The following is a 27,816-nucleotide window of genomic DNA, read 5'->3' on the forward strand; positions in this document are numbered from 1 at the left end:
CCTCCTCAGCTACCTTCTTGTCGTGCTCGGCAGCATCTACCCTATCTTGTAGGGTATCTATCAGCTCTACAGTGAGAGTCTGATTGTGCACGAACTGAAAACAGGAGCACAAATTAAAAAAAAAATAAAGGTAAATAAAAATAGAGCTGAATTTTAGAGGAAATAAAGGCAAGGAAAATCACCTGCATCATCAGCAGTTGGTTAGACCTGGCTGGGTCAGGAACTGATCTGCTGGATTCGCCCATCCCAGCACTGGCCTTCAGCGACCAGATTCTTGCCCTATCTACTTCGGACATGCCAGTAAAATCGCCGAAGTAGGCTGCAGCACCTTCACGGTTCTGACCCCATATGAGGTCCCAGATGTGATCTGGGATTGGAATTCGGGGGGCCGAGAAACCCATTTCTCCAGATTGCAGAGTCTGGAAAGAAGGAAAGGATGACGATGGAGCTTCTTTAGCTTTGGATGGCTCAGCATCATCCTTCTCAGAAGAGTCAATTACTATGACCTCTTCTTCTTCAGGGGTGAGGACGAAAGCCTCAACCTCTCTTGCAATGTCTGTCGTGAAACCCTCAGCACTGGGCATCACGGCATCCTTATTTTTGTGCTCAGCAGCACTCTCCTGAATTGCTTCTTGGACCCCTCTCTTAGATTCGGGAGTTCTCTGATCCACCTCCATCTCAGGAGGTGGCGGAGGGGTCTTTTGAGGTGATTGGGGTGGTGGCCGGGGAACCCTCGGCGATCCATTGCCTTCCTCGGGTTCCCTTATTTCAACGCCGATGGTCATCGGCCTCCGCTGAAAGTCATGAGGGCCGATGATGGCCATTCTTCGGCGCCTTTTCTGAAGAGGTTGCTCGTCCATGTCTGAGTCTGAAGACTCTTCTTGTATTTGGTCTTCGGGACGAACAGGGGCTCTCCCTTCTCTGTGTCTGTTACTCTCTTCAGACTGTAACAGACAGGGGGGAGGAAGAATAAAAAAAAAAAAAAAAAGAAAAAGAAAAAAGAAGAAAGACAAAGTTAAGTCTGAAAGCTCACCGAGGTCTTCAGCAAAGCCTCGTCTTCTTCAGCTGCCCTAGCTGCAGCTTCTTCTTCAGCAGCTCTGGAGGACCCTTCTCCTCCTTCGCAAGCTTCGAGAACCCGTGCAACCTCTTCGGCTGTACGGGCAGCTTCAGCTTCTTCGTCCAGCAGCTGAAACCAGGGGTCTCTCTTCTTCCACCAAGGCTTCTGCCTCTGATACAGAGCAACAGCCTCAATTTGGAAGTGGGAAGAGTCTAGATGAACTTCCCTATGCCTCGGTTCAGTGATAGACGGGGCCCAATCAGTTACAACTCGTTCTCGGTTGACACCAAGACGAGCGTAGTTAATGCCAACGTTGGTCTCGTCCCGCTCTGAAAAAGAAAAGGGGAAAGGTCAGTTCAGATAGGTTGGCACAGCATAAAAAAGCAAAGTGAGAGAAGAAAAAGAGATAATTAAAAAGCCTCGGCCCCAGCCGAAGAAGCTTACCATCCTTAAACTTTCGGCTGAGGCCAACAGCTGCTAGCATGTTCTCTTGGAAAACATAATGCGTATCGGGGAGCCAAGTCTCCGGGATATGCTGCATTCGGCCGCTGTCCCCCCGGTTCGGCAGCTTGCCGAAGATATGTTGTTGATCAAGGTTCGGATCCGGCCCGTTATCTGCGGGGGGACCTAGACTTCCCATGTCGGGATCAGGCTCAGCAAGGTACCGGGGAGCGCTGAAGACGCAAGGGTGGCCCGGATCTATGGGTGCCCTAACCCAAATCCATTGACCTCTCCAGTCCTTGTCTGAAGAGTCGTTCGGCCACATGGTTAGGTACTGGGGCCGGGACTCAATCCGGTACCACCCAGAACCATGGCTTCCGTGCCCACTTTGAATATTTGGCACTAGCCGATGAAGCTTTTTGAAGCAGTGCAGGTTCGGCACATACTTGAAGAACTTGCAGACCCATAAGTATGTCATCACCCTTCGGATGCTGGTGGGAGTTAACTGACATAGGGAGATATTGTAATGGATCAGCAAGTCTCGGACGAATACGTCCAAAGGGAACCTCAGCCCGTACTGAAGCTGTCTTGTGTACACCCCCACATACCCCGGGGGTCGACGATGGATTCTATCGGATGCCGCGGGCATTCGGCACCAATACCCATCAGCTTCAAAAATGTCGTAATGCAACTCAATTTGCTCGGCAAACCGATATTGTTCGGCATTCTCCACCCACCATGAGTAGGGGCGGTTCTTTATCATGGCCGAAGCTGCTTCGGCATTCTCCCACTCTGAAAACCCGGGGAGGATATCCCAAAGGACAGCGGGAACTTCATCGTCCCGTCCAGAAGCGCTCGGCCCCTCCGTTCTCTGAGGAGGAGCCGAGGAAATTGGAGTCGCCCTAATCCCTTCAGCAGGGTCAGACTCTGGCCTTTGTCCATTCCAGGTCCCAATCCTGTTCCTAGGATCGGGAATTGGCCTTGCTCTTCTTGGAGCACGGGCTCTACCTCTAACTTCTCTTGCCATTGATTATTTCGAAGAAAAAAGTCGAAAAAAAAAGGGGAAGGAGTTCGAATTCGAAGAAAAATAAACTGAAATCAAAGGAATTTACCTTAATCTGAAGCGAAAGTTGCCGATTTACGAGTTCGTAGTGGCAAGTCTCAGTTTCTAAGCTTAATGCTCGGGGAATTTGCGAAGTTTTGATGCGGGTTCTTGGTTTCTCTCGAGAATACTGGGTTTGTGTTGGTGAATAAGTGAGGAGAGATGACGCGCCTCTGTTTATATCTCCAGGAATGGGATACGGGGAGCCCGCGTTTCAATTTCTCTTAAATACCCCACTAAGTAACCGTTAAACACACGACCTTGCGATTAAACTGCCCATTATCCGTCCAACTTCCACTTTCATCCGCCTTAACCGTTGTTATCTCATTAATTACGGTTTAAATTCAAATTTTTGGATTAATTAAATCATTTACTTCCCTCCTTTTCTGAATTAAATCAAACCCGACCCGTCATCCTTCCAAATCGGGTCTGGGGGGCAAGTTGTTTGGGTCCAATTTAGTCCAATTGGGCCTAGGCATTAAATGATCCAATTAAAAGCCCAAGGTCAAGGTTCAACTCTCCAATTGTGCTAAAGTCAAAGGTCAGCCCTCAAAGCAAGCCAATTGGGCTAAGGCCCAACCTCTCCATGTATGAAGAGGTATAAAAGCCATCAATATTCATACATTCAGATATTGATTCATTGATTCATAGATTCATATATTCTCATATATTCAAGCAAAGCCTCAAGCAACTAATTCTCTTGCATAGTGTTCTCTTTCTACACATTGTACTGACTTTAGCATCGGAGGGGCCTTCCTCGGCAACACCCCCGAGGCTAGTTTACGTGTGTTTACTGTGCAGGAAACCTTCGGCCCAGCATAACTTGGACCGAATCCAGTCTTCTCCGTTTCAGCGGACCTTCGGCAAGGTCCCATTGTTTTCACCCGAAACATAGACAATATTATAGTGCTATTTAAAATTTGTCAGGTTATAGCTATTGAGGACATGTTCACATTTACTAAATTGAACTGATTGGAGCTGAACTGAATAGAATAGAATAAAACTGAATTGAGCTAAAATTAATATTTCATGAGAGAGGGAAATTAGGAGCTAAACTGAACTGAACTGAACTGTACTGATTGGAGCTGAACTTAACAGAACTGAAATTAAGTAAATGTGAACAGGCCCTGACTCCGGACTTTTATTCGCTTACTATAGTATTTCATAGGTGGTAATAGATCATTGGAAAAATTCCTACAATTAATCAAAACTTTAGTTTAAGTTCTGTTCACATTTCCTGAATTGAGTTGAACTGAACAAAACTAATTGGAGCTGAGCTGAAGTGAACTGAATAGAACTGAGCTGAGATGGATATTTTATGAGAGGGAGAAATTAGGAGTTGAATTGAACTGATTGGAGCTAAACTGAACTGAACTGAACTGATTGGAGCTAAACTGAACTGAACCGAAGTGATTGGAGCTAAACTGAACTGAACTGAAATTAAGTAAATGTGAATAGGCCCTTATTCCCTATCACTCCCAACTTTATACCCCAATAATTTCTATCACACCCAAATGACTTGGAACCCGTTGAAGAGTTGATTTTGCAGATTTGTGATTAGGTACACACATGTCGCATCATGATAGGTTAAAAATTAAAAATAAAAGATTAAAAAAAAATTCTAGAGCCACTTCATTCCACCACTACCGCCACTTCCCTCAGCCCCAGCCAGCTCCTCCTTTAATGTCACTCGCGAAATCACTAGGGGTGGTCGAAATTCGTCGGAGAAGGCAGCGAGGTGGTAGGGATTCGATGGGGAAGGGATGGGAGGGTTGAAACGGAAGAGGAAGGGGGTGTTGCCGGTGAAGGTTAGGGTTTTTTGTTTTTGAATTTTTATTTATTTTTTAAATCTATTTTTTGGACTTATTAGGTTTTGACACGTGTCTGATAACTTGCAATATCAAGTTAGATGACCGGTTGGGTGTGATAGAAATTAATGGGTACAAAGTTGAGAGTAATAGGGAATAAACTGAAGTTAGGATTAATATTAGAGGATGAGGCAAAATTGAGATTAATGGTGGCAATTTCTCCTATATCATTTGATCTAGCTAGGTTTGATTAATTTCATATACAGGCGATAAGTATTTCATTTAATATCTGTATGGAATTAGATAACTTTCAAATCTATTGACAATTATAAAGAGCAATCATGCAAAATGCATCAATTTCAGTCTTATTTAACATTAAGTAGGGTCTTAAACTAAGGTATCACTTATCACCTTTAACTTCAATCGTCTCTATGTCATTTCTATAGGATTGAAATCAACAACCAAGTTTATGCTGTAACTAATTTCTTTGTACTCCATATTTTGTAAGTGCTGAGCACATCATCCAATTTAATTACGTGGTACGAACAAAAGTCTAATAGCAGAATCAGGTGTTGTAGCACGGCAAGTCGGCAAATTTGAGCCACTTACTTATGCCTTTAAGAGACTTTTCTTTTCCAACAACCCCAACAGGCCAACACTACTATAAATATCAAATTATTATCAACTTAACTCATTGGTTAATTAATTTATATTATCACCTTTTCTATTGATTTCACTCAAAGTATCTTACCCAAAATAAAAATATCCAACCCAAGAAATTTCAGGTTCGTTTAATTTCTTTTTTATTCATAAATAGCTAGGGATAAGTGTATGACATGTGTTAATTTTTGTTGTAATATTTTCCCTTTAAAACTTTTTTTTTCCCTTTATTTTAGCTATTTTCTAATAAAGTGTATTATGTATGGTTACTAGTTAGAATCTAATTATTTCCTATTATTTAGATTGTGATTGTTTCAACGATAATATTGTTTCCTTTAATTCAAGATTTAGACTTTATATATATATACAAGTATATGTTATAGGTTTGTGCCAATTTGTGTTGCATAAGTATAGATTAAAATTAATCATAAGGAATATGACTAATTAAATTTGACTAAGTTATTTGATTTTCTTAAATAAATTATATTTATTTTTATAATGAGTGGTTGAACTATAAGTTCGCTACTCTGTATAATTTTGTACGGGATTTAAGCTAGTTATATAAAGAATCAAATATTAAATAATTTAATTTTTAAACTCATACCTCAAACCCATAACTCAAACACATAAGGTATGGGGTTTAGCAACTCAAAGGATCGGAGGAGGTAGGTATGAGTATGATTCATACCACAACTCCAGTTATCACCCTAAGAAGTAAGAATGACAATCAATTAATATAATGTTTTGATTAGGCACATGCAGGTGTTTTACTGTATTTAACTATTTATTACTATTTATTATACATAATACTTGGTATAACATACTCCGTATTAAGTACCACGTAAAAATCTAAAATGATGCGTGTGTGTAACACTGTAAATTCAATACTCCTTGTTGAGTAAAAGGGGGAGCTCAATGCATAAGCTGCAAAAAAGCTTACATACAATCTTAAACTTGATATTGTCTATTAGCAGAATCAGCTAAGTATGGCTTCGGAAAATGCACATAATTGCCTAGGATGGGCAGCTAGAGATCCATCAGGAGTTCTATCGTCTTATGAATTTAATCGCAGGTATGAATGAAGGGTATAGTACGTGTTTTGCATACTTGAATGAGGTTTCTATGAACTGAATATTAAGTACTCTTAATAGGGCCGTTGCAGCTGATGATGTATCAGTTAAGATTACACATTGTGGAGTCTGCTATGCGGATGTGTCTTGGGCAAAGAACCTTCCTGGTGACACCAAGTATCCTGTTGTGCCCGGGTATGTAGCTTTGTAATGGATTTTTTATTGATAAATTGTATATCAATGAAATTGACTTTTGAGCCCTGATGAAGCTGTGTTTGTTGTGTTAAGGCATGAGATCGTTGGTGTAGTGAAAGAGGTTGGGCCAAATGTTGATCGTTTCAAAGTTGGAGATCATGTTGGCGTGGGAACTTATGTCAACTAATGTCGAGATTGTGAGTATTGTAATGATGGGATGGAGATATATTGTGTGAAAGGATCAGTTTATACGTTTAATGGAGTGGATGCAGATGGTACAATCACAAAAGGAGGTTACTCGAGCTATATTGTCGTTCATGAAAGGTAGGTTTCATATATATAGACTTAACCTTGTCATTTTTACTCTAATTTACTCTGTTCTTTTTGGTTGGGTGGTGTTAGATGACTTTATTCCAGTCCAAAATGGTTGCATTTTACTTTGTTTCTGCAGTAGTTGATCACGAGGCCAGAGAAATTATTCAGTATCTGTCAAGAGAATTTAGTACATGTGCTTTAGAGGCTTAGCTTAGACACTGAATCTGAATCAAATATCTTTCGCGCTGAATTATTTTCAGGTACTGCTATCGTATACCTGACAATTACCCCTCACATTTAGCAGCACCTCTATTATGTGCTGGAATAACTGTCTATTCTCCTATGATACACCATAATATGAACCAACCTGGTAAAAGTCTTGGGGTGATTGGGCTAGGTGGTCTTGGACATATGGCTGTGTTGTTTGGAAAGGCGTTTGGTCTGAAAGTCACAGTTTTTAGCACCAGCGTATCAAAAAAAGAGGAGGCCTTGAATGTACTTGGTGCAGACAACTTTGTCATTTCTTCTGATGAGCAGCAAATGAAGGTAACTACTGTCAAACTTATAGAAGTAACATAATTCTGTGTTACGTCGTATCTAGTCTAATTAAGTACCTAATGCTCAATCTAGACCCTTGCTGGATCATTGGACTTCATAATTGATTCTGCAGCGGGACAACATCATTTTGATCCATATTTGTGTTTGTTAAAGACTTTTGGTACTTATGTTCTGGTGGGATTTCCGAAAGAAGTAAAATTCAGTCCTGCAAGTCTTTTACTATGTCTGTTCATCAAATGAACTGAACTGCTGAATTCCATTCAAATAAAATATGCTAATTTTACAAAACCCATCATTTTTTCTCTGTATTCTATGATTTTTTTAACAGGTATGAAGACTTTTTCTGGTAGCACAACCGGTGGTACTAAAGTTACTCAAGAAATGTTGGAGTTCTGTGCTGCAAAGAAAGTATATCCAAAGGTAGAAGTTGTTCCAATTGAATATGCAAATGAAGCTTTTGAGAGGCTTGTAAAAAGATACGTGAAATATCGTTTTGTGATCGATATTGAGAATTCCCTCAATTGATATGTTTTGTAGAAGTTTGAAGCCTACATTAGGCCAAACCGTCGAAATTATGCCGAGTAGGCTTGATAATTAAGCTGGTTTTAACAGGATGGAGTGGAGATTTTTTTTCATGAGCATTATTAATTTATTATACATGTAAGCTTGTAATAAAAGGTCCTATACTTGGTTATTTGCTACCTTGTGTCTATTGTGCGTTTGTGCGGAATGAATTCTGCAATACATTACTCTTCACCCTGGAAGTTGGAATTTGATCCTTATACAGTATGCACTAGAGTACAAATTTTATTTATTTTTAATTATTTTTATTTTTTTGATGCAAAGCCGGGGGAGGAATTAGATTAAAACAAAGTCAAGAAAATACAAAGAGTTAGGGAGGTCTATCCTCCAAAAGTACATTACGAACATAATCTGGGGGATTAGTTAAGGTTACAATCAAAATGCCCCTATCTGGGGACTTTCTACATAATTTAGCTAGACAATCAGCTAACTTGTTAGAACTCCTGCCTTCATAATATAGCCTTGCTGAACTGAGCTGCTCAATGCGGTCCCTGCAAGATTGGAGGATGTACATATTAGCATCTTTAACTGTCATTGCATCTTGGATTTGTTCGACCACCTGTTTTGAGTCTGAAGCTATTTCAAGCATCTGCCAATTTCTCTCAATTGCCAACTTTAATCCAACTCCAATAGCGAGCATTTCACCCATAGCTGCAGATTTGATTCGACATTTATGCTGGAAGCCCAGCACCCATTGCCCTGAAAAGTCACGAAACACACCAGCTATCCCGGCCCACTCTCCATCAGATATGAAAGAGACATTACAGTTAAGCTTCAAATAAGGTTGAGAGGGCGGCAACCAATGAGAGACAGAGGGAGATGGATTGAAAGAACCCGAAGAGATCCTTAGAGAAGTGTGGAATTCCCAAGCTAAAGCTTGAGCCTCTCTAAGAGCTAATTCCCGGGAATGATTTGAATGGTTAAAAATACAGTCATTGCGGTTGAGCCAAAGTTTCCAAAGGATGAAGGAGAAAAAGTTCTGCCAGGGGAGGGAAATATCATCAGCAGAGGGTGGGTTGTGGGCAAGGTTAGAAAAGAGCCAATCATAGAGTGGAGTAGAGAAGAAGGAAGGAGGCAAATGAAGCAATTCCCAAACTCCTTTAGCTTGTTCACAATCCTTAAGAATATGAATAGAATTTTCAGGGATGTTCACACAGTGAGCACAAGCATTAGATGGAGTTATACCTCTATTGAACAGAGTAACCTTGTGAGGAAGTCTGTCCAAAAGACACAACCAAATAAAAAATCTAATTTTCGGGGCTGTTTTAATACCCCAAATCCACCCCAAGTTACTGTTTCACCAATCTCATTTTGAAAAAGAGATAAAGCTTTTTTAAATTCAAATTTACCCTTAGAAGTAAGAGTTGAGAAGATAAAATCATTGCAATCATGATTATTATCGGGGATAGGAACACTTCTACAAGAGGCAACAATATCATCAGGAAGGACAAAGGAGAGGTTAGAGAAATCCCAATTACCATTCACAATACACTCCTCAAGCATAATCTCCTCTTTCCCCCGTTGAAGGGGGCCATGAATAAGATTTCTAAGAGCACCTTCCCCCCCCCCCCCCCCCCAATTATCATTCCAAGCAAAAATGTCAACCCCATTGCACACAGGTTTTAAACACATCCCAAACCTTTCCCATGCTTTTCCACAAGTGGGAACCAGAAGAGAAAGCTCGAAAGAAGTTGTTAGGCTTAGAATATTTATCCTTGAGAATTTGCACAGCCAAGTTGACTTCCTGATTCAACATTCTCCACCAGAGCTTTAACAAATGGGCTTTATTCAGAGCTTTAAAACACCTAATACCCAGCCCCCCACTCTCTCTAGGCATAGTGATCTTGTTCCAACCTACCAGGTGAAGACCCCTAGCATTATCCCCTTTCCCCCACAAAAATTTAGCTAGGGAGCTATTGAGCTGGTTCAAAACTGACATGGGCAGGAGCATACACTGCAAGTAGTAATTAGGAAGGGTATTAGGGGTGGAAGAAACTAAGCATAACCTACCAGCCTTAGAGAGCATTGTAGATTTCCAATGATAAAGTTTTCTAAGAATTTTCTCATAGATGAACTGAACTCTATTTTTGGAAGGTCTGCTACTTGAGATGGGGAATCCAAGATAAGGACTAAGGTCATCAGTTTCTCTAAAACCCAGAGCATCACAAAAAATATTTTTATCATTTGAGAGGTATTGCCAGAGAACAAAACTCTACTCTTTTGAACGCTAACAGTTTGGCCAGAGAAAGCACAAAAAGACTCAAGGGTATCTTTTAGAGAAAGAGTGTTCTCAAGGGAAGTCTCACCAAATAAGAGGATATCGTCCGCAAAAAGAAGATGGGAGATGGGGACTTGTTTTCTACCCATGCTGAAGGGACTCCAAGCTTTACTCTCAACCTCTCTATGAATCAACTGGGACAGAATTTCCATACAAATGATAAACAAGTACGGGGAGAGAGGGTCCCCTTGGCGAATACCGCTAGAAGGAGAAAAATCCTCGGTGGGAATGCCATTAACAAGAACCGAGGAGGTAACAGAGGAAACACAAGACATGATAAGCTCAATAGAAGGAGAATCCAATCCAAAGAAAACTAATGCATTTCTCAAGAAAACCCACTCAATCTTGTCATAAGCTTTCTCTAAGTCCAATTTGAGAACAAACCAACCCTTTTTTCCTTTCCTATTCTTCATGGAGTGCAAGATTTCATTCACCACAATCACATTTGTTTCCGTACCTCTACCCGGGAGAAAGCTATTTTGGTTAGGGGAGATTCTAGAGGGAAGAAAGCCACGAAGACGATTAGTAATGATCTTAGTAACAATCTTACAGACAGTGTTGCAGAGACTGATTGGTCTAAACTGAGTGATAGAAGAAGGGTCAGACACCTTAGGGATGATGACAATCAGGGTCTTGTTAATGTTGGCTGGGATGGCTTTATCCTCAAAAATTCTCCTAATAAAAGAAGTGAGATCTAAATTAATGGTGTCCCAGAATTTCTTATAGAAAAAAGGGTGATACCCATCGGGCCCCGGGGCTTTAAAGGATCCCATCTTAGAAATGACTCCCCAGATTTCTTGAAGATCAGGAGGATGGACAATTGAAATGAGAGGGCTAGACACAGGGAGTGGAATAGGAAAAGCATCAGGCTCAGGGGGGGTCACAAAGGAGGAAGAGAATAACTCAGAGAAATAATTTCTAATGTGACTTCTCAGAAGGTTAGGGTCAGAAATTTGTTCACCCACATCAGAACATAAAGAAATAATCCTATTTCTACTTCTCTTAACAAGGACTGATTTATGGAAATAAGAAGTATTCCTATCCCCTTCTACAATCCAATTATCTCTTGATTTCATCATCTAAAACAACTCTTCGTGGTGGAGAATCTCCAAGAGCTCCTCCTGGAGGTTCTTCTCCAAATCAAAAAGGTAATTTGAAAAACCATTTGAGCCTTGGGATTTTTGAATACCCTCTAACCTCGCTATAAGGCGAGCCTTTTTCTTAAAAATATTCCCAAAAACATTTTTATTCCAAAAAACACAAGCAGGGGGTCAGATCATTTAATTTGTAAAAAAAAATTTATCACTTTTACTCCACTCTGAAGGAACAAGGGAAATGAAAGATTGCTCCAAGCACCACATGGGTTCAAAACGGAAGGGTTTTGGGGCTTGAAATCCCATACGCTCATACAAGCATAACAGAATTGGGCAATGATCAGAAGTAAGACGAGGCAAAATTTTCAAATGGCCAGAAGGGAAAAGGGAAATCCACTCCAAATTTGACCAAGCTTTATCAAGTCTCTCAAAAATAGGGCCAATTTTACGCTTATTAGTCCAGGTGAACTTTTGACCACAAAAACCCAAATCAATCAAATTACAAGCACGCATACACGATAAAAGGGCATTAGCTCTGTGAATTTTAATAGGACGACCACCAAAATTTTCATGCGGGAAACAGACTTCATTAAAATCACCCAAAATAACCCACGACAAATCCATAAAGGAACTAATCAGACCAAAGAAATTTTCTCACACGAAATTTTGGACTAGCATAAATACTGGAAAGAAATTTTTTTTTTTGGGGGAGAGAATACCTGGAGAATACCATGAATGCCCTGATCAGTCATTCTAGTGGTTTCAAACGACACCGCATTCGACCTCCACAGAATGGCTATTCCTCCAGAGAATCCGGTCGGTTCCACCATCAGCCACTCATCATAGGGAAGCTTCCGAACAATTTTTTCAGTATCAGATCTACTCACACGCACCTCAGAAATAACAATCAAGTGGGGTTGGTGCTGCTGAATAAGAAGCCGAATGTTTCTAGAGAAGGAGATCCTAGCTATCCCTCACGCATTCCAGTAAAGGATAGACATATCACGCGTTGTGGGGGGGGGGGGGGGGGCGAGGAAAGGGATCTACTTCCCCGCTTGGTAGATCACTCAAGAATTCTCGATCTTGCCCTGTAGTCTGGTCGAATAAAATGTAATGCCTCGGCTCCAGGGATAGATTTATTGACCTTTCTAGCTCGTTCACTCCGACGAACTCCCAACCTACTGTCAGTTGAATTTGTCGCTCTCGCTTTCTTGTGTGAATTAGCTTCATTACATTGGTCCAATTTCGAGTTTCGATTTTCACAGCCAGGAACTGCAATTGAATCATCTCGATATGTCGAGGCAAGGTCGGGGGGGGGGGGGGGGGGGGGGGGGGGGGGGGGGGATCTAGGATCGAGGAGAATTCCGGCGGAATCACATCCACTGAGTTTGTTACCATCATCTGATCCATCCTCCAAAAGAAAAATTGCTTCACCTCCTCTGATAAGAAAACCAGATCTGCTACATTCGGGAGGTGGGCAGGAATAAGATCGCCTTGGCTCGTCAACATTTTCATTTCCAGCCACTCTGCCGGAACTTGGAGGGGGTTGAGGATGCACTGTCGAAGGACTTCTCTCGGGACAATATTGACTTCGTCCCATTGCTGAGTTTCCATCATAAACTGAATGAGATTCGGGTTGAGATCCGAGATTCCCATTTCCGGCGGAGTCAGATCCACCACATGAGTGTTCCAGGTTGGGTAAATTTCTTGAGGAGAGGGGGGGTCCACGAAGGAGATGCTAATGGGTTCGGAGTGCTGGTTGGGGTTGAAGATGGAGATAGGTCTTGGTTTCTTGATGGGTGAAAAAAGTCTCGGAAAGGGGACGGGTTGTAAGTTGCATAGTTGGAGACCATCGTGAGAAGCAGGGTTTGGATCCGAGGAGAGAGATTGAAACGGGTTAGCTGAGAAAGGAATGGAGGAGAGAGAGGTTGGACTGGATAGACTAGAGGAGGGAGGGGAAGATTCTGGAGAGAGGGAATGCGAACCAGCTGTAAGGAGGATAGGAGATCTTGAAGGGACACGTGTCACAATCAGAGGAATTTCAAAATTAGAATTTTTTTTTTTTACCAAAAACAGAAAATTGGCGCCCAATTGGGGAAAGGTTCTGTTTTCTTTTTTCCACCCATCTCAAGGTGGATTGCCCTGACTGATACCCATCTCCGGTAGCCGCCACCTGAGATGGCTTCAACTTCGATTTCCCGACAACTTGAGTCCAACCTTCATTATCCTGAGACGATAACTTATCTTTACCAGGCACTTGGGGTTTTTTGTTCTTTGCAAGGGTAATCAAACACTCCATTGACCAATGACCATACTCCTTACAACTTTTGCAAAATCTTGAGGCTTCTTGAATCTGAATTGGCTCAAGGAATTTACCAATCCAAATTGCCGACGGGGCAGGTTTAGAGATGTTAACCTGAACGAGGAGTCTAGCAAAACGAACTCGATCCCTTTCTAATGTCTTCACATCAATTTTGACCAACTTTTCCAGAGAGTTACCAATACCCATCAAAATCTCTTTATCATAGAACTCAATAGGAAGTTCCGGCAGAGTAACCCACAATACGGCGGAGCCAATCACCGCATTAGAGGGTTTGAACCCAGGTTCCCATAGCTTCAGAAACAGAGGGAAACCCCCAATTTTCCACGGACCACGTTCAAGAGTAGCTTGAACATCTTCTTGATTAGAGAACTTCAAGATAAAGATTAAAGAAGCCTTTCCCCAAGAGGAAAATGTCCCATTTCGAACAGGGAAAAAAGGCCTTTTTTAAAAGCTCCCTCAAGTAAGAAAAGGATAAAGATTTACCAATAACTTTTCCAATCAAGGAGAAATTCCAAGAGGAACAGAGGGAGACACAGCGGTCAACCTCAAGCGGAAGGAACAGCTGACTCTCCGCAAGGAACTCAGCCGGAGGGGAAGACGCTGCAAGGGAAGAGGCTGAGACAGAAGAAAAAGAAAAGGAGGCAGACGGATGAGGGGAAGAGAGGGCGGATTTGAAGGATTTTGGGATGAGGGGAAGAGAGGGCAGATTTGAAGGATTTTGGGATGAGGGGCGGCGACGGAGAGCGACCGGAAGAAGAGGGCTGATGAGGGACGACCGGATTACCTGCAGGATCAGGGGGAGGGGGGAGGGGGGAGACATTTTTTATCGTCGCCATCGATTCTTTTAATTATTATTATCGTTCTACAAATATACATAAAATTTATTCAAAATTTACAAAACATGCAATTGATAAAAGTGTGCCTTTGATTATTTAATGTGAGCATAATGTAGATTTCTATCTTCTTCAAAGGATATCACTTAAAAGAATTCTCAATGTCGATCACAAAACGATAATTCACATCCCTCTTTACGAGCCTCTCAAGAGCTTCATTTGCATATTCGATTGGAACAACTTCTACACTTGGATATACTTTCTCTGCAGCACAGAACTCTAACATTTCTTGAGTAACTTTAGTACCACCAGCTAAGCTACCAGAGATAGTCTTCATGCCTGTCAGAAAATCGTAAGATTGATGGATAAACCTACTGAAAGCTGCATATATAGGATCTAATTTGAATGTAAGTCAGCAATCCAATTCAGTTGATAGACAAACCTACTGAAAGACTTGCAGGACTGAATTTCACTTCTTTTGGGAAGCCTACCAGAACATAAGCACCAAATGTCTTAAGAAGCCACAAATATGGCTCGAATTGGTGATCTTTAGATGCAGTATCAACTATGAAGTCCAATGATTTAGCAAGGGCCTAGAAGAAGCATAAATAGACTAGAACGGCAAAGGGCAGCACTATGCAACTACTATAAAGTTGAGCAATAGTTACCTTCATTTGTTGTTCATCAGATGAAATTACAAAATTATCTGCACCAAGCCCGCTCAAGGCCTCCTCTTTCTTCGATACACTGGTGCTAAAAACTGTAACTTTCAGTCCAAAATCCTTACCAAACTTAACAGCCATATGTTTAAGACCACCAAGCCCAACTACTCCAAGACTTTTACCAGGTTGTTTCATATTATGGCGAACCATGGGAGAATATACAGTAACTCCAGCGCATAATAACGGTGCTGCTAAGTGCAAGGGAAGACTGTCAGGAATCTGATAGCAGTATATGAAAACTCAGCAGTATCTTAAAAGCACATTTACAAATTGCTTGATCAAAATGACACTAATGAATTCACTCAATTACTGCAGAAACAAAGACACTAAGAAATCGTTTTAGGACTTGGAATAAATCCTCTGTCATCAATCATCATCAACCAAAATAAAAGAGTTAGCCAGAAGTCATTTTGTAATAGCATTTTTTTTTAATGAATTACCCACCTCTGATGAACAACAATCGAGCTAGAGTAACCTCCTTTTGTGATTGTACCATCTGTATCCACTCTATTGAGCGTAAAGACTGTTCCTTTCACACAGTTAATTTCCATCCCTTCATTGCAATACTCACAATCCTGGCATGAATTGACATAAGTTCCCACTCCAACATGATCCCCAACTTTGAAACGATCAACATTCGGACCCATTAAGCTCATGAACCAAAAAACAATATTGTTCATGTTACTATTCACCTACCCCATTTTCAATTTACCAATGAAAGTAAATTTTGTCAGACAAATAATTTTCACAAATGGTTTGGTTTTCCAAACCATTCACATTTGTTCATGCCACTATTCATCATTCCATAATTTTTTTTTACATTATTTTATTTCAATACTAACGCAAACAATTTTATTTGTTCATTGTTAAAGATGCTCTTATATGTTATCCTACCTGAACAATAAATAAAATACCCATTAAGCTCTTTATATATGTATATATGTATCTGTGGATGATATCAACAGTTCTGTGTAGCTTCCGACTCATTGAACTAATTCTCTAACCTTCTTGTAAATACTTCTGTTGCTTTGTGATTGTAAGGAAACAGTCAGTAAGCTCTAAACTTCCTTGCAACTCGTATCTGTTGTATCCGTTTCTTGTTCTCCTCGAGTTTACTTTGTAGCTTCATAATATCTGCAAACAGATAGGACTTGAGCATAGAGAAATTGGCTGAGGTGAAATTAATCTGCATCTACAAATTGTATATTTGATCCAACACGACGAGATCATCATTTGGAGCTAAGACTAACATGTCAACAATTGTGATACACAAATTATAGACTAAGAAAATATTTTTCCAAACCAGTTGAGCATCAAGTGATAATTAATTCAATCAAAGCATTACTTGATTATTATCCCAGGATTAAGTGAAATGGGCATGAAATAGTCGCAATTTCTCCGTGATTGGAAGGAGGATGTAACAGCACTTTTAGAAAAATGTTGTGGCAATTAAGGGGTAAGCAAATAAATTTGAAACGAGTGAGTCTACTATGTTTCAAAAGTTACACTCAGGACGGAGCTTGAAAGTCATAACACATCCCTAAGCGAGTATCAGAGTATGAGCAAAAGAGAAGCATGAGATTTCTAATAACAAAATGAAATTTGGAAATGCATTGTTGACCATGCAACACCTCATCAAGAACTCCAAGGCTCAGGATACATGAAGAACCAAAATCAAGCATTGAATTATAAATAGTAACCATATGAGATATCAACATAATCCACAAAAGTCGACACCTAAAATAAAGAGGATTTCAATGCCATCTCACTTTGCAAGTAAAAAGTAAATCTGAGAGCATAAATATAATGTAGCCATACCAAATTACCAATCATGTGTGCTTCTTTCCTCTGGAATCGGTAGAAATCAAGCCCAACATCCTTACTCTTTTTCTTGGCCAATTTTTCGCGCACAGCAGCCTCAGTAACAGATCCAACAACAACACCACTATCAGAATCAGTTGTCCTTTTCCCACCCTTGCGATGTACAACAACAGTCCATCCTTCCTCGGCAAGCTTAGCTTCTCTTTCTCTTTTTGCCTATGATACAAAACCAAGAAAGTTATATACATATCAAAGTATTGAAGAACTTGAGGTGGCCACACACCAAAGTGGAATATAGAATTTAGACATGAACACCTACTGATTACCCATGTCGAAACCATTTAAGAAGTAGACTTGAATTTATTACTTTTTCCTTAATACACGACGTACAGGGAATATCTAAAATGATAAGGCAGCTGTTCCATATCAAAAGAATTGGATTTCAATGCCAACAGCAATGTGTCCACTGTTCAGAACAATAACAAGGAATTTACGAAAATTGTAACCATTTGCCCTTAGTCTTAGACTTCCACTGATTACAGTTAAGCAAGTCTGCAAGACCATGCACATTGCAAAATACAGTAACCTTGTACTTCTTGTTTGTATGTGCTTCAGAAACAAATGTACGAATCTATATTGAGAATCAATTATGTCTTATAAAGGCAGAGAGATGGGCATCGAAAGGATGACAAACAGGTTGAAAGTATAAATGCCTAAACCACATTTATATTATAGTCCATCACTCTATTGTTACTGGGGGAAGGATAAGTACATGTAATGTAACGACAATGGAAAAAAATCACCTGCTCCTCGAGCTCCTCATGTGCAGTTATAAAGCTGTCGATTTTCCCTTGCAGCACCTTCAATCCAGGTCAAAATATAATGAATAATTCTCTCTGTGATTTCACATTCACATATACGGCCACAATAATATATATAATAGAATACTTGGAGGGCAAGGCCAAATAACCTAAAAGATATTCACAAAATATTCTAAGATAATATTCACAATATTTATCTTTATCTTTCCTAATACCCCCTTCAAGTTGGAGAGTACGGATCTCGAACACCCAACTTGCGAAGTAGAAACTCGAATTTAGCTTTTCCCAAAGATTTTGTAAAAATGTCAGCCAATTGAACCGTCGTAGGAACATACGAGGGTATAATTATCCCATCTGTAATCGCATCCCGAACAAAATGACAATCTGACTCAATATATTTTGTTCGTTCATGAAACACTGGATTCTGCGCAATGTACAACGCAGATTGACTATCACAATAAAGATGCATCCCATTCTCATGTCGTACACCTAAGTCACCAAGTAGTCGCTTCAACCACTTTAATTCACAAGTCGTTGCATTCATACAACGATATTCTGCTTCCGACGAAGAAAGGGCCATAGTAGGCTGCTTCTTGGTTTTCCATGACACTGGAGACAAACCAAGAAACACAAACCAACCACTCAAGGACCGTTTGGAGAGAGGACAACCTGCCCAATCTGAATCACACCAACCTTCCAACTGTAAAGCACTATTAGATCTCAATAAAATACCTTGTCCCGGACTCTTTTTCAAGTATCTAACAACTCGTAGAGCTGCTTCTCAATGATCAATCCTGGGTTTTTGCATAAACTGTGATAAAATGTGTACAGAATATGCTAAGTCGGGTCTCGTAACAGACAAATAAATCAGTCTACCTATGAGGCGTCGATATTTCTCAATATCATGAAAATACTCTCCCTGAGATAGTGCTAACTTGTGATTTTGTTCCATAGGGAACTCTGCAGGTTTAGCATCAAGTACACCGGCCTCAGTAATTATATCTAGTGCATACTTCCTCTGGCAAATAAAAATTCCCTGTTTATTTCGGGCTACCTCTAGTCCCAAAAAATATCAACACTCCAAGATCTTTCATCTTGAAACAATCTCCCAGATATGATTTAAAACGGTGCATAGCATTTTTATCGTTGCCTGCAACAATCAAATCATCTACATACACTAACACATTAAGCTGTATTTTACCTTTTGTCAGAATAAACAGAGAATAATCATAATATGACTGTTTAAAGCCATAGTTTTTCAAAGCTGTAGCAAGCTTTGCAACCCAGCATCGAGGAGCTTGTTTAAGCCCATACAACGATTTCTTCATCCTGCAAACTTTGTCAGAATTATCTTTCTCAAAACCAAGGGGAATTTTCATATATACCTCTTCTTCCATATCATCATGAAGAAACACATTATGAACGTCCATTTGATGAACTTCCCAATTTTTCACCGCCGCTACTACAAGAAAAGTTCGAACAGTCACCATTTTTGCCACCGGAGCAAATGTCTCATTGTAGTCTAATCCTTCAACCTGATGATTGCCAAAGACGACTAATCTCGCTTTTAATCTCTACAAATTCTCATGCTCATCGTATTTTTCTTTGTACACCCACTTGCTCCCGAGTGCCTTTTTACCAAGTGGTAATTTTTCTAGCACCCAAGTACCCTATTCTTCCAGTGCCTGTGTTTCATCTGTGTAGACACCCATTTGTGTCTCCCCAAAACAAAACCCAGTGATGAGTACCTTTCGCGTCGAGATATAATCGAATGAAGCGAAAGTGTAGAAAGTTTAGTGTTGCGAATAGTTTTAATTTCTTTTCTCTTCTCTCTGTTTTTGAAAACTTATTTTAAGAAAACAGTCAATCCAGTTTGGTTGGTCCATGATATGGGTCCAATAATAGTGTAGTTGGATGGGGCTTGACAAGAGCTTTCCAACGATATATTATAAGCCTAATTCCGATGAATATTGAGGAAGTTATGGCCAATTTACTAAACTGGGTCCGGTTTGAGCCTTATATGCGGTCCAATGATCTAGGGGAGGGCCTAATATGATTTATCATTCCTAATGCAATTAGGAATGGTTTTAGTCTTCTAGATTCTTCTAGAAGGTTCTTTTCATTCCTAATCAATTAGCATTGATAAATTGACTTTTGTTGACTTTTCAGAGTTTTAATTAAAATCAAAGAGCATTTTTGAGGAAAATACGATTTTATCCTCCTATACGACAATTTTTATCTGATTTTGAGAAAACGCGTAATTTTCCAAATCAGCGCCAAACGCCAGCTGTAGCGCCTAGCGCCAACAGCCAGCGTTGGTGCTGGTTCGGTTTTTTGTGCGTCAATGCTCTGTTTTGATATTTTATCTTTTTGGCTGATTTTCTCTATAAATAACGTATTAAAAACTCCGTTTTCATTCACCTACAACCAGTTTTCAATTCTCTCTCATTCTCTTCAATCATTCACCAACTCTCATAAAGTTTTCCTTGATTACTCTCTCTCTCTCTCTCTTTTTCTAAACTAGCTTTTTACATACAAAATTTCGCATACGCAAGATCTAAAAACACCTACCCATATTCGAAGTTGTTTTCGCCCTAGACATGAAAGGTTTAATTTCTGAGGGTTTGGTCCCAAATCTCTCTTTCAATTATTTAATTTAATTGTTTTGTTTTATTATTTTCCTTGAAGTTACTAACGCGTGTATTTTGTTATTAGAAAGAGGTACGAGGCATCAAAGTAAGTACTTTATTGTTTTTATTGATGTTATGATGTAGAACTCATGTTTAGATTGTTATTATGATTCCTAGTATCATGTCTAGGGTAATTTTAATATCAAGTATGATTGAAAGTATGATGCTTCCTACGTTCTTCCTAATATTTATGATTGTTAGTATCATGTTAGGGTTAAAGATTTGATTTTTATTGCTTAGTGACATGTTAGGGTTTGTTATTAATCTTGTTAGTATCATGCCTAGGACTTGCTATTATTATGCTTTAACATGAATATTATAATTATTTTTATAATTGTTAATTTATTATTTATGATCATGTTGCTTGATATATTTATTATTTATTCACTAGTAGAAAATTGTAAAAGGGCACCGGTTCAAAACCCCCCCATAGCACCGGTTTTGAACCGATGTTTGTGTGAGGGATGCCAAAAAGTGAAAGTGTTTGCCACCGGTTCAGGTCGGTGCCAATAATACAGTTTTTAGCACCGGTTCGGTTAAGAACCGGTGCCATTAATGCCCCAAAAAAATAATTTTTTTTTTTTTTTGGCATTTTTTTGACTTAAATTGATATATAAACACTTACATATATATAAACTTATAATTTTTATTAATATAAAGCTGTAACATTACAATTTTAATTTAAAAAAAAAAAAGAATATAGTTTTATATTGTAACAGATCGACTGTAATAAAATTACAACAGTAGCTTAGAGCAGATTGGCAACAGTGGCGTAGAGTATAGCAGCAGCATTTGCAGGAGCATAGAAGTAGTAGCGTAGACCAGGACAGCATAGAAGCGGGCAGCAGCTGCAGTAGCAGCCTTGCGAGGCAGCAGCAGCCTTGCGAGCCAGTAGCTGCAAGGCAGCAGTAGCAGCAGGGCACGCAGGGCAGCAGTAGCATCTTCAAATTTGTCAAAATCGCAGCTTGAACCCCTTAATTAGCAAGGAAATCATCCTGATCAGGCAAGAGCTTTATTAAAAAATAAATGTTAAAGTTTCAATCTAATAAAAAGCTTAGTTTGGCACACTGCCTGAAAGTCTGCTTATAATCATAAATAATCATTTTTACGGAAAAGGAGAAAGCAAGGCGAAAATGTACTCTGTATTAGACTTAAAAAGACAATATAGCATTAGAATTCAATAATTCAATTCGGTCATTCAAATTTTGATTCTTTCTTCAATCCTTACCAGCAAACCAACTTGCATATTCGCCGTCAATTGAGGAACATAAACAGGCTCAAACCCTTCTCCAATCACAGGAATCACTCGAAACCTCTCCAATACATCCACCCTCAAAATTGTGCATGGGGTACATACTGATACACGTAATCTTAAACTACCAACTAAGTCAAGTGTAAGGCTTTTAGACATACACGTGCATAACCTTATCTCACTGTCCAACCTTCTGAATTCCCACAGCCAATAGGACCTCTTTATTCTGAATTTCTTATTATTAGTATTCCATCTTTCTTTGAAACATGCAAGAAACTATGAATCATCTTTCTTTGCAAGAATCATCTTTCTTTCTGTCTTTTGAAATATGCAGAAACTATGAATGTTATAACAAAATTTTGAGGCACAACTCAATAAAAAATAATAAAAAAAAAAAAACAGATGACAAAAATGAAAATTTTATAAGCAAATATGACAGCAAAACAACACCAAATTAATAGTAGCGTAAAGCAGATTAACAGCAGCGAGAGTATTACAGCAGTGGCGTAGAGCATAGCTGCAGCATCAGGAGATCAGAACAACAGCAGGGCATAGAAGCATGCAACAGCATCCTTGCGAGGCAGCGGTTGCAGCAGCAGCCTTGCGAGGCAGCGGCTAAACAGATCCAGGAATATAATGCATAAACAGAAGTCTACTTTTCCTCAAATGCTTCTTTATTATTTCAATTTTTTAATTTCATTTTACAAAAGTAGAATATTCAATCATTTTATTGAATCTAAGTACTATGCCAACATTCTAAACTGAATTTTACCCACAATTCAACCAATAACAAGCATCCAAACCCACTACCATACACTTAACATTAATTTAAAACAATCAAAGTCATATTGAAAATTAAAAAAAAATTACTGAGTCATGACTACTAGTGAGTTTTATTTTTGTAGTCCTATGAAGGTAAAAAAAAAATAGAAAAGAAAAGAAAAAAATGGTGCAATTGTTAAGAGTCATGACTTGGTTTTGATGAATGTTCTCTTTTGAACTCCACTTCCATATTTTACTCATTTAAATCAAAAAATTCGGGGCTCAAAATTTAAGGTTCTCCCATCTAGGCAAGTCACAATAGGGATCAAATACACATTTACACAAGCTTAAAACTAACACTTCCACATTTTATGACAAAGACGTAAAGCTGTCTATAGTCGTCTTTTTATTAAGAACAGGAACTAATCTACAATTGTCCAATCTTTATATCACAGCAGTAAAATCACAAAACTTGACTCAATTTACTTATCAGTCAAATCAAGGACACAAGAAAGTTTGTTATTACAGTGCTCATCTCTATAAATATTACAGTGCTCATCTTAAACCGAACGCCTACATAAGTTTGTTATGAGTAGCTACATAAACCTGATAACGCGCACTACAGAACCTAAACCAAAGGAAACAAAGAGTAATTCTAAAAATTCATTCTAATACACATAACCTCAATTAACACAGCAAGAACAAAGAGAAATCAATTATCATACCAATCAATCCACCAAAACAACCAAAAATATCATCTTTTCAAGATCTTTTTCAAATCCAAGTAGCAAAATCATCATCCAACATAACAATCCCAAACAAAATCACAAAACAAAAATAGATACTAATATAATCGCACAAAACAAAATCACATTTGATACTAGTATACTCACAAAACCATTTCAAACAATCCCAAGCTGAATGAGAACAAAAAAAATCCAAAACACCCAAATTAAGCTCATAATTTGTCTCAATGAACTTAAGCTGAAGGAGAACAAAAAAAAATCCAAAACACCCAAATTAAGCTAGAGGAGAACAAAAATAAATCCAAAACACCCAAACAATCACATCACAAACCTGCACAATTTCCTTTTTTTTTTTTTTTGTTTTGTTTTGTGAACTTCTCCTTTAGGAAGTGGGAAAGACTCCTTTGCCTCAAGGTCGAACTCTGTGGAAAAAGCCTCACTTATTCCCACCCACTTAACTGCCCCATTGTTCGCTTCAATATAGATAACATCTCCGACAGCCACTTGAATCAACAAACAAAGATAAGAGATCTCAGAGTGTGTATTAATCAAAGGCAAGAAGTAGTGTAGTTTTAATTAAACCAGCAGAGCAATACTAGTTTAAATTAAGCTCAAAAATAAAAACACCCAAATTATGCTCATAATCCAAAATCAACCATATCTCAAAACCCATCACAGTTCCACATTATAAGATTAAAGTACAATAATTCAATGAAAACCCACAAAATCCCAATCCAAACAGATCAATCCCAATCCCCAAAACCCAACAAAAAAAACTAATTCCACAACAAATCAAAAACCCCATCAGATTCATAACCAAACAAAAACCAAAAAACAAAATAAACCATCAAATTCCAATAAAAAAAAAAAAAGAATGGCACCAACACGAATATACCCAACTTGGGTGGAAAATCTTTAATTTTGCACACCCAACTCAAACATAGAGTATAATCAGTCAACAAAATTGCCAGAAAATTGCTATAAAAATCACAATAAAATTGAAAATAAAACAACAATTTAATACAGAATTAGCAAGAAAATAATCATATTAAACCAATAACAAAGAATCGCAAAACAATTGAAAAAAAAAACGAGAAACCGAACCAAATATAGTGTGACAGGATTAATTGATTATATCAATTATCTCCAATAAACGCTCACATTTTGAATAATTCGGCAAAAAAATTGGGTTTTCTATCTTGCATGTTATATACTTATATCAATCGACTCCCATAGTTGATTATATAAATTCATAGACTAATTTTACCCAAAATTGTTAAGAAATTGAATTTGTAGAAGCGAATTACCTGGAATAAACGATGCTACAGTACTACCAATCGTGTTGAACTATTGAAGTCGCCGGAATAGAGAACTTGTTTCGGACTTGATCGGGACGGGCACCGGAAAAGCAGATGTACGAGGGTGAGGTGGAGTAGAAATCAGAAACCCTAGATCTAGTTGAGGAGAGAGGAAAGAGAAAGAGAAGAGGAAGATCTTAGTTGATCAGGAGACAGGAGAAAAGAGAGAGAGAGAGAACTCGAGATTGAGGAAAGAGAAAGAAACTAGAGGGGCGGTTTTTTTTTTTACATTAATGAATTGCCACCGGTTCAAACCGGTGCCATTTCACCAATTTGGTACCGGTTTGGTTTGAACCGGTGGCATTTCTTTTATAATAATTCCGCCTAATTTTTTTGCCACCGGTTCTTAAAAACCGGTGCCACTAACTCGGTGCCTATTTATGTTTTTCTACTAGTGACTGCTTGATCACGCCTTTTATGCATGTTTAAAGGGAATTTTATACTTGTAATCACGCTTAATAAGATAATTAATAATCTTGTTTAGGGTTAATATGATTATAATTTCAAGTGATCGCCAATAATAGTTTGTTTGTGCATTAAATTCAACCAACATAGATAAACAGGTTTAGGGTTAATCCTATTGATTGCATGTTAGTCAGAAAGCGCACATGAATACGATCAGAATAAAGTAGAGGCCTATTATTAGGGCAGGTTCAATCTCTTTTAGGTTGGATTTGTACCTTCATCCCCGAACCCTTATTTGGTTCAAGACCTTATAGAGTTGACGATCTCTTGGATCGTTAAGGGGTGTAACCTTCACCTCGTGAACGGTTTACAAGTTCCTTAAACTTCGACTCTTTTGCTCTATGTTCTTCCCTTTTGGACGCCACCGTACTTTAGTGTATGATCACAGTGGGGTTCAAGTTAAGGGGATTAACGCTTGAAATTATTCCCCACAGTTTTTGGCGACTCCGCTGGGGAGGATTTCTATTTTAATTCCTGAATTTGTTTCGGCAATGATTCAGAATGAGTGGATGAGACTCAAAACGTTCTAAGTATTTCATGTGCGTAATTTTGATTAACATTATTGTCATATGCATAAAAAAGATCTCATTGGAAAGATCATCCGTAATGAGTTAAAAACATAGGATTCTACACGTAGGAAATTTGAGAAATATCTTTCACAACTAGGACCGAAATAACACTACGCGAAACTGGAAAATTTTATCGAGCACAGAAAGCTGTTGAGGCATGTAAGAATTAGCGTCAGCGACCAGATGATTGGCGCCGGACTTTTAACCGTAGCGTCAGACGCTAGCTTTGGCGCCAGGCGCTACATCTAAATCCTGGCGCCAGTCTCTGTTTGCTGGCGCCAAATTCCTCCAATACCAAGCCAGAAATATGCGTTCTAATTTCGACCAGTTTTTCGTATTGTTTGCTCAATCCTACTTCCTGATTGAATTTTTTCTCACTTTTCTGAAACCTATATGTGTTCTACATATGGACATAACCCTCTGGGAATTCATGCTCCATCTACCTGATTGAACGCTCTGTGCAACAAAGGGTACATCCGAGAATGTTGAATTCACCAAACCATGGAAGCGAGTTTTTCTAAAACTCACGGTGTCCCATCCACTCGCGCCAACCCTTCACGATTAAGCTTCCGCGCGGTGCATCCGGACAATTAACCATGGACCCTCTATCGACTAAACCATATCCCGAACTTTAAAGAACTAGAGCCATGGTTAGGTTGCAAACTCATTGCATCATATTGTGCCTACTTGACTAATTGTGCATTATTTGTTGTGCATATATTCTATGTTTCTCTTAACCGTTTGTTTCACTTGTGTTGAGATTAAATAAATTAATGACTTCAAGAACTTTGCCTAATTAATTAATTTGAGTCAATAAAGTCTAATATTTTAATCAGAATTGACCTAGTACGACTTTAGGCATACCCCAGTTGATTAATAACACCGAAAACAGTCCCAGATTGAAGCTTCAGCATTAGCGCCAAAGTCTGGACTGTAGTGCCACCCTGTGGAGTGTGGCGCCTGGCGACAACTCTGTCGCCTGGCGCTACACTACACAGTGCGACGCCAGTCCTGTCGTTTTGCCGACAGTTCGGATTATTGGTCGAGTCATCACCTAGTGTCTAATTAACCAGTTTGCTAATTAATTCGGTTAATTTTCGCTGTCAATAGTACTTTGTCAAGTCATTAATTGAGTCAAGTCACATAGTCTAGCTACATGGTCATGACACGAGTCTTAACATATCACCTACACTCACTAGTCTTAGCACACACTTTGATTATATATCACCATGACCATGTCTTAGGTCCATGCATGAGTCGGTCTTTCCATCATTTGAGTTGGGGGTACATTCTATTCCTAATTCTTCATATCCCTCCATCTACATCATTTTCCTTCACATTCTCTTCCAATATTTCTTCACTTCCTCCATCCATTGCATGTTGAATAAAGTTTGAGTCAAATAATTAACAACGAATATCCCCAAATTCCTTTTCCACATTACTTGGTCGAGGAGAGAAGGGCGATTAATCAAGGATAACCTCTTTATTCAAGTCTCACTCTTTGATAAACCGATTCGTCAAAAGAGGAAGGCTAAAAAGATAATGGCAAGTCAAGAAGAAGTCAATAAGCTTAGGAACCAATTGGTTACCGTGACTGAGACACTGAAGCTCCTCACACTTAAGATTGATGATCCCGTGAAGCAACAACAGATGGACCTCATGCAAGAGAGTCTAAGCAAGCTATCTAGCGACTATAAATTTCAGGGCATGAGTTCACAAGGGGTCTCGCTGGACAAAGGAATTTCTTCCGCATAAGTTCAATGCCACTAACATCCCAAAATTCAAGGCAACAGATAACCCTTACTTCCATCTAAGAGCTTTCGAAACTATAATGAGTATTAAGGGTATCGATAAGAAGGTTTTCCCCTCTCTGTTCTCACTATCTCTCGAGACCGTTTGCCAACAATGGTTCTTTTCTCTTGAGAAAGAAAAAACCTCTTCTTGGGAGTCGATAACAAACGCTTTCATAGATAGATATAAATGCAAAATCCAAGATGAAACAGACTGTAGACAACTCGAGATGTTAAAACAAAAAGGAAACGAAGGGTTCACTTCTTTCTTCAACAAATGGAGGGAAACTTCCGCTAATATGGTCAAGGCTCCTACTGAAAAAGAATCTGTGAGGATGTTTATCAAGAATCTCCAAGGGAAGTATTCAAGGCACTTAAAGTACCAACACAATTTAATTACTTTCAAGGTTGTCTATAGTATAGGCATTGACATTGAAGATGACCTTCTGAAAGATAATAGTGCGAGAGGAAAGAAGAGCGACCATCCTTCTTCTTCCTCTCCCA

At 39.1% G+C, this 27,816-nt stretch overlaps 1 protein-coding gene, 1 long non-coding RNA gene and 1 pseudogene across 4 annotated transcripts; 1 reads left to right on the plus strand and 2 right to left on the minus strand.

The window, feature by feature from the left end:
- The first annotated feature begins 5,098 nt into the window (after positions 1-5,098).
- LOC110725802 lies at positions 5,099-8,020 on the plus strand (annotated as a pseudogene).
- Positions 8,021-14,458: 6,438 nt separating this feature from the next.
- On the minus strand, positions 14,459-15,718 carry LOC110725483 (probable cinnamyl alcohol dehydrogenase 1). Its single transcript, XM_021904953.1, has 4 exons — positions 15,479-15,718; positions 14,985-15,257; positions 14,759-14,909; positions 14,459-14,655 (listed from the first exon to the last, which is right to left on the minus strand). The coding sequence occupies exons 1-4, from the start codon at positions 15,716-15,718 to the stop codon at positions 14,459-14,461; spliced, it is 861 nt and encodes a 286-aa protein (XP_021760645.1).
- A 5,289-nt stretch (positions 15,719-21,007) lies between these two features.
- LOC110725803 lies at positions 21,008-24,679 on the minus strand. 3 transcript variants are annotated; one of them, XR_002512226.1, is made up of 3 exons: positions 24,438-24,679; positions 22,120-23,633; positions 21,008-21,365 (listed from the first exon to the last, which is right to left on the minus strand). It is a non-coding gene; the product is annotated as an uncharacterized LOC110725803 (long non-coding RNA). The 3 variants fall into 3 exon arrangements; XR_002512227.1 differs by having other exon boundaries at positions 21,008-21,343; positions 21,599-23,633; XR_002512225.1 differs by having other exon boundaries at positions 21,599-23,633.
- Positions 24,680-27,816: the final 3,137 nt, after the last annotated feature.

The sequence above is a fragment of the Chenopodium quinoa genome, unplaced genomic scaffold, assembly GCF_001683475.1.
Source record: "Chenopodium quinoa cultivar QQ74 unplaced genomic scaffold, ASM168347v1, whole genome shotgun sequence".
In the NCBI taxonomy this organism is placed as follows: domain Eukaryota; kingdom Viridiplantae; phylum Streptophyta; class Magnoliopsida; order Caryophyllales; family Amaranthaceae; genus Chenopodium; species Chenopodium quinoa.

Bases quoted from the DNA above. Each gene is read 5' to 3' on its own strand.
- LOC110725483 (XM_021904953.1), bottom strand. From the start codon at position 15,718: ATGAACAATATTGTTTTTTGGTTCATGAGCTTAATGGGTCCGAATGTT. The intron at 14,910-14,984 runs GTAACTATTGCT...TGCTTCTTCTAG, and splicing joins CTGATGAACAACAAATGAAG to GCCCTTGCTAAATCATTGGA. The intron at 14,656-14,758 runs GTTTGTCTATCA...ATTTTCTGACAG, and splicing joins TCCTGCAAGTCTTTCAGTAG to GCATGAAGACTATCTCTGGT.